The following is a 7,135-nucleotide window of genomic DNA, read 5'->3' on the forward strand; positions in this document are numbered from 1 at the left end:
GCATGTGGGAGCTTCCCGGACCAGGGCTCAAACCCATGTTCCCTGCATTGGCAGGCGGATTCTTAACCACTGCGCCACCAGGGAAGCCCCTAGGGGTTTTCTTTATAAAGATAAAGCACGATTCCATTTACAGAAGTTCAATTTCAATCCAACCTACCAAGAAAGTATATAACTCTAATAAAGCAAGGTAGAAAATGAACTCATTTCAGATCAAATTGTAACAGGTTCTATGAAGATACAACAATACCCTAGGTAGAAAAATGAAATTAAAATCTATTAGTGGAGATAAAATTAACAGATTATAAATATGCACATACTTAGGCATAATTGAATGCTAAGCAATCCTAGGGTAGAAGAACTAAAGAAGTAACGTCAAAGAATTTTATGATCTGCAACAATGATGGGTAAAATGACCAATAGTTTACATACCCATGAATGGGGAAAGGACACCAATTCTAACAAGCTAACCACTACCACCACCTCCAGTTCATCTCCTTGCTTTAGTTGCCACTCCCTTTCCTTTAGCCCTTAGTCATGCCTAGCTTCTTCTGCAGTTTCTACCATGCAACAATTAGATTCCAAATCAAAGCAGGAAAAGAAAGGACACATTGCAAACTTAAAGATTAAAGACCCAGAACGAAAGACAGAAAGCTTCAAAATTTAGTGATTTGTGCACCTTTAATCCTTGTCACAGGATAGTACAAGGATACGTAATGTACAATGTGAGAAATATAATTAACACTGCTAGAGGTGATATATGAAAGCTGTTAAGAGAGTAAATCCTAAGAGTTCTCACCACAAGAAAAAAAATTTTTCTATTTCTTTAATTTTGTATCTATATGAGATGATGGATGTTCACTAATCTTACTGTGATAATCATTTCATGATGTATGTAAGTCAGTCATTATGCTGTACACATTAAACTTATACGGTGCTGTATGTCAACTATAGCTCCAGAAAACTGGCAGGAAAAAAAAAAAGATAGTACAAACTCTCATATGCTCTTCATCTGGATTCACCAATTGTTAACATTTATCATATTTGCTTTATTAATCTCATTATCTATCTACATATTGAACCATTTAAGAGCAAATTGAGATATCATGCTCCTTTACCCCTAAACACTTCAACGCGTATATCCTAAGAAGAAGGACATTCTCTTATGAGACCGCAATAAAATTATCCAAATCAGGAAATGTAATATGATTACAATATTATTATCTAACATATATTCCATATTCAAATTTTGCCAATTGTCACAGTAATGTCCTTATTGCTCTTCTTCCTACTCCATGATCCAATCCAGGATCACCCATGTTTAGTTATCTTGTTGCTTTAGTCTCTTTTAATCTGGTAAAATTTCATAGTCTTTGTCTTTCATGACAGTAACCGTTTTTAAGATGATGGGATAGTTACCTAGATTTGTCTACCTCAAATACAGGTTATGTATTTTTTGGTAGGAATACCACATTATGTTGTCCTTTTTACGATGTCACATCAGGAGCTGTATAATATCCATTTCCCCCCATAACTCATGATGTTAATTTTGATCATTTGGTGTGGTGGTGTCCACCAAATTTCACTATTGTAAATCTTTTTATTTTGTAATTGATAGGTAATGTATGGGGATTATTTTGAGACTATGTAAATATTACATTCCACATCACACCTTTACTTTCTAGTTTTAGCATCTTTTGATGATTCTTGCCTAAATCAATTTTTTATTGAGATACAATTCATGTACTATAAAATTCACTATTTGAAAGTGTACAATTCATTGGTTTTTAGTATATTCACAAAGTTGTGCACCAATCACCATTATCTAATTCCAGAACATTTTCGTCACCCCAGAAAGAAACCTTTCACCCCTTGGCAGTCATTCCCCTTTCCTTTGCTCTTTCCAGCCCCTGGGAACCACTAATCTACTTTCTGTCTTTGTCGATTTGGCTATTTCAGACATTTCATATCAACGGATTCATACAATATGTGATCCTTTGTGTCTGGCTTCTTTAATTGAATATGTGTTCAAAGTTCATTCATATGGTAGTTTTAATCAATCCCTCATTCCTCTTTACCTAAATCAATTATTACTATGGTTCTTGAAAAATGATGATACTCTACATCATTCCATTGACACTTACTAGGTAACATAATTTTTATCTCCCTTTATCAGGAAAGCACTTTAAGAAAATTGGAAGCACTTTAAGAAAATTGCACGATGAAGTTAATTTTAGACAGGGTTCCCTTGCCCTCAAGTCATTTCCAATCTTAGAAGAAAGGGCTTACAAAGACTATCTTTCTTCTCTGCTTCCCACTTGAACAAGCAGCAATGTCTCTCTCCGTCTGTCATCCACGGGCTCCTCCCCCTTCTCCAGGTGCCCCTCCCCGGCGGCTCAAGAGGCGGAAGTGACGCACAGGAAGTGTCCCTCTTCCCCTTGCAGTGGGAGGAAGGAATCAAACCCCCAAGATGGCGGCGGCGTCGGAGGAGCGGATGGCTGAGGAAGGAGGCGGTGGCCACGGCGACGGCGGCTCCCCTTCGGCCATCGGCTCTACCCAGCGACTGCCCCCACCTCCCCCGCCCCAGCCCCCGCAGCCGGGGTCCCAGGCTCCCCCGGCCCCGGCGCTGGCTCCGGACCAGCTGCCTCAAAACAACACGCTCGTGGCGCTGCCCATCGTAGCCATCGAAAACATCCTCAGCTTTATGTCCTACGACGAAATTAGCCAGCTCCGCCTGGTGAGGCCCCCACGGGACCCCCGCCGCCCTCTCCACCGGGCCGAGGTTTGGGGAGGGCCCGAGAGGGAAAGAGCGTTCCCCGGGGAGGGAGCCCCTTGGGAGCCGCTGCCGGCGCCAGAGCACCGAGCGCGCCCCTCCCGCCCCAAAGTCTCTGTCGGGGCCGGTCCGCGGGTCTTGTCCGGATTTTGCCCTTGCTTAGGGGCTGGGGGCGACTGCCTGCGGGAACTTGGCCCCGGAAGCGGGGCCGCGGCCGGGGAAGCTGCGGGAGCTGCGCTTCCCACCTCCTCCCGACCTGAATGTGGACGCCGGAGGGGTCTCGCCTCCTGCCTTTTGTATATCACCCTCCAGCCCCCGGCCGGAGTTGGGGGGCCAGCACTCCGAAGTAGGCGAGATGATCCCAGCCACGTTTGGCTTGTCTGCGAGAATAACGTATTGTTCCCCCGCCGCCGCCCCCCCTCAAGTTTCTTGTTGCAGAAAATAAAGTCGGATCGGTCGGTCCTCCCAAAAGCCGGTAGAGGTTTGGAGGAATTGGAACGTAGCCTCAACCCCAGCGCCCTAGTTGACCAGTAAAGTAGAGCCCTGAGAAGTGACTATTCCGGCTTTGCCTCACCCCTGATACTTCCCACCCATGGTGAAGCAACTTGCCCCTTGAGAAGGTTTTTTTTCTTTCCTGCAATTCGTTTTCTAACTAGTGATTTACTCCCACCCGCCAGCTTTAGGAGAGGTTTTATACCTTAAAATCACAGTAGTTCAGTCCATGATTTATGAAAATAAGTTGCCATTGGGATTTTCTTCATTCCAGAGGTTTCACTGAAGGTTTGTTGAATATCTTAGTTCAGTCAGGTATTTTGTTTCCTTTCAGTGAATTTAAGTGGTAAGGAAATTGAAGGAGGTGGACATTTTGAAATGATTGCAGACCGATTCTGTGTGGAAGCTAAATCTGTGGTCGGGTTGTTTTTAAGAGGACAAAGACATATTGCTGAATGTGCTGTGTATAGCATTTTCTTAAAAATCAATATGCCATATTTTAGGTATACACCTCCAATCTAAAATTGATTATAATGGTATTTCTGAAATGAAAGTATACTTATTTTTTAAAGGAAGCTTGTAAATATTCATTCAAACTGGTGGACAGTTGTTGGGTTTTTTTCTTGTCAACACAGCACATTAACCATGCCAGTCTGCAGGATGGAAAATTCTTCATTTGAAAAGTGATATTTCAAAATGATTGTCCCTTAATTTCCAGGACATGTCATCCAGAATTTCTTGTAGAATCTTAAATATTCCTTCAAATTTTTATAAAGGATGATGTTTGATCAGAATTCATGGTGTCTGGAAATTGGGCATAGCATTTGATTGAATTGAGCCTTTCAGCCAAACAATGCCTTTCTAAAGCTTGGGATGTTCACAGTTCTGTTTTATAAGTGTTGAGGAAAACTGGGGGGGGTGGGGGATTGTTCATTTGTTGGTCATTTTATTTTTTAACAAATTAAAAACGTTTTTAAAGGGGGGAAAACCAGCCTGTCCTAGGGGACAAAGTTAAAAACACACCCCACAATTTATTAGTAAATGACATCTCTTTCAAGTGAAATATTCAGCTGCATTCTTAATTTTTAAGCAGTTATCTATTCTAGTGTTTTAAAGATACAAATTTGTAGTTTCAAAGATTTTTTCCATAAGGAGTCCCTTACCACCCCTCCACTCCTACCCCCCCCCAAAAGATTCTGCTGCCAGTTTTACATCTTAAAGATGTTTTTTTTTTTCCTCTGCTTTAGTAATGGGGAGCTATTTCTTATTCCTTTCTTAAGGTTAATGGATAATTCTTAGATTAAATGGATAATCTTTTGTGGGGATTTGGAAGTGTCTTTGGTTGTAGATTCATTGGTTCGATGTCATAAGGTACAATTCAAGTAACTTGAAAGATTCTTTCTTGCCACTAGATGTCAGCATTAATTTAATTACGATCATTTAATGAAATTGGCTGCCTAGAGATAGTGCTTGTTAGGTCCTTTACATGCCTTTTCTCATTTAAGTGACCCCTTATACCTAAATGCTGTTTGCCAGAAAATCAGTAGCAGTGTGTGTGCTGCTGGCATATATATTACATAGTTTCTTGAGTGGAGTTAGGTTAGATATAATTGGAAGAGAGTGATATTAATTAACAGAATTGGTTTCCATAAAGCTAAATGTCAACTATTCAGTGGTTGATGAGCTAGTTCATTTATTTTTCAGGTGTTTCTTTTTTTCTTCCTTCCCAATTTACTTGCCTTATTAGGACCTCAGTCATAACTATTGTTAGCACCTAAATTAGAGGACAGTTGCTTGATCCATGTACTTAACTACTCTATATTTTCTTGAAAAGATTTGCTCTAAGTTGAAATGGCTAAAATAACATTTTTCATTTATTTGTGCAGTTTAGTTGATAATTTGCTTCCTGTTGCCATGAATTATTGAAGTTTGACTCTCCAGTTTAGTTATTTCTAAGGGACTGTCCAAATGCCTTATTAAATTGGGTTTTGTTTTGTTTTTTTCTGCCATTGACTATTTGCTCCAAAAATGTACCTGGAACTTGGAAATCCTGGTTACATAAAAATAACTCTTTAAATATTTAACTTCTCCAATATATTTAAAATTAATTGGATGAACACAACTTTTGAAATGACAAAACATGTACTTTGAATTGTTCTGCCAGTAAATCACACAGATTTGTGCTGATGCAGCATTAGATTGTCACCTAGGCCTCCTTGGCAGGTATGAGAGTTTTTGAAACAAGTGGCACAGGTTAAGAAGTGAGGTCCTACAGCTAGTTAGAGAGCAGATCAAAGCTAACTTTGAACGTATAACTTTGACTCATGAGTACAGTGTTCTCACTCACTGAAAAAATGAGTATGGGAGGCTTTTTAAAAGTTGTCTTAGGGAATTCCCCGGTGGCCCAATGGTTAAGACTCCCGCTTTCACTGCAGGGGGTTGGGGTTCAATCCCTGGTCGGGGAACTGAGATCCTGGAAGCTGCGTGGCACAGCCAAAAAAAAAAAAGTTGTTTTAGAGAGATCCTATCATATTTTTTCCTCTGTGATTCTAGTGGAGCTCCTGTAAATTTAATGGAATCCTATTAGTGGTTCAGGACAAATTTAACTAAAAGTTGAATTCAGAAGTCCTGCTTATTATCTAGAATGAAATTTTCCAATTGGTAACAAGGTACATAAATATATGCTTTTGTCCCAAGGTATTTCTCTAAAGCACTCTATCTAGTTAAGTCTATTACCCATTTCTAGTTCCTTTCACATCTTTTCTTCAAATGTATTTGAAAACTTCAGTTGTAGAGAGGGTTGGTTGGTAGAAAATATGAAGGAAAATGGGAAACCATTACTTGTTTTTTTAAGTAGGCAAGCTGTCTTCCTCCTATCTCTTGCTCTATACCAGTAGCTCTCAAATTTTTTTGTCTTGGGACCCCTTTACACTCTTAAAAGTTATTGAGGACCCTAAGAGCTTACCTTTGAAAAGTCTAGAAAACACAAGAATACACAATGCATAATTCCCTTAGCTGTCATCACATGTCATGTTACTTCTAGAAAATTCTGCTGTATCTTGTGAGAGAATAAGCATGAAAATGGCAAATAACATCTTAGTATTATGAAAATAGTTTAGCTTTGCAAACTCTTGAAAGGATCTTGGGAATCCCAAGGGTCACACACTTTGAGGACCACTGCTCTGTATCACTGTATTATAGAAAATACACTCTCTGCGTTGCTGGGGTTTTTTTTTCCCCTACCATGTCATCATCAGGTTATTGATTTTATTAACAGGTACTTAAGTATAGGTAAGAAATTATAATATTTTGGGGACAGTTCACTCCTGCACAATCTCAAAGCAAAGGTGTTCAATCAGTAACCCTGTCCACAGTATCATCATTGAGACAGAATGTAAACACCTTCCTTGAGCACCTTTACAAAGCACTAGGACAACAAATGCATAGTAGTAAATACAAGAATGTTGAGGTTAATCAGGAGAGGCTGCCTCAAGACCATGAATTTTCATCCAGTCAGAGGTAGAAGAACATTCCCAGCAGAAAAAAGGCATGTAATTATCCTAATTGTTTTGCTCAGGCTAATATTAAAATAAATTTATATTTTCTTTCCAAGTGAATATTTAGGGAGGACACCCAGAGAATTTTTAATTTGTTGTAATTTTACCAGCAGATGATTGAGAGTTAACTCTGTTTCTCTCTGTATATAGTATTGTATCTTAAACAATCCATGCCAGGTAGATAGAATTTTTTTGTAAAAGATTAAAGTATTCTTACGAAAGAGGGGGCAAGTTGTATCAATATTTTTTTTTTTTTTTTTTTTTTTTTGTTTTTTGGGCCTCTCCCCGCCGGGGCGTCTCCCGTCGCGGAGGACAG

The 7,135-nt window shown here is 39.6% G+C and overlaps 1 protein-coding gene across 1 annotated transcript in view; it reads left to right on the forward strand.

Moving 5' to 3' along the window:
* The first annotated feature begins 2,435 nt into the window (after nucleotides 1–2,435).
* Nucleotides 2,436–7,135, forward strand: part of FBXO28 (F-box protein 28) — a 30,129-nt gene continuing 25,429 nt past the window's right edge. The window contains exon 1 of the mRNA XM_024130638.2: nucleotides 2,436–2,734. Within this exon, the coding sequence (XP_023986406.1) occupies nucleotides 2,468–2,734 (267 nt within the window). The 5' untranslated portion in view covers nucleotides 2,436–2,467. The remainder of the gene's footprint in view (nucleotides 2,735–7,135) is intronic.

The sequence above is a fragment of the Physeter macrocephalus genome, chromosome 4 (genome assembly GCF_002837175.3).
Source record: "Physeter macrocephalus isolate SW-GA chromosome 4, ASM283717v5, whole genome shotgun sequence".
Taxonomy (NCBI): domain Eukaryota; kingdom Metazoa; phylum Chordata; class Mammalia; order Artiodactyla; family Physeteridae; genus Physeter; species Physeter macrocephalus.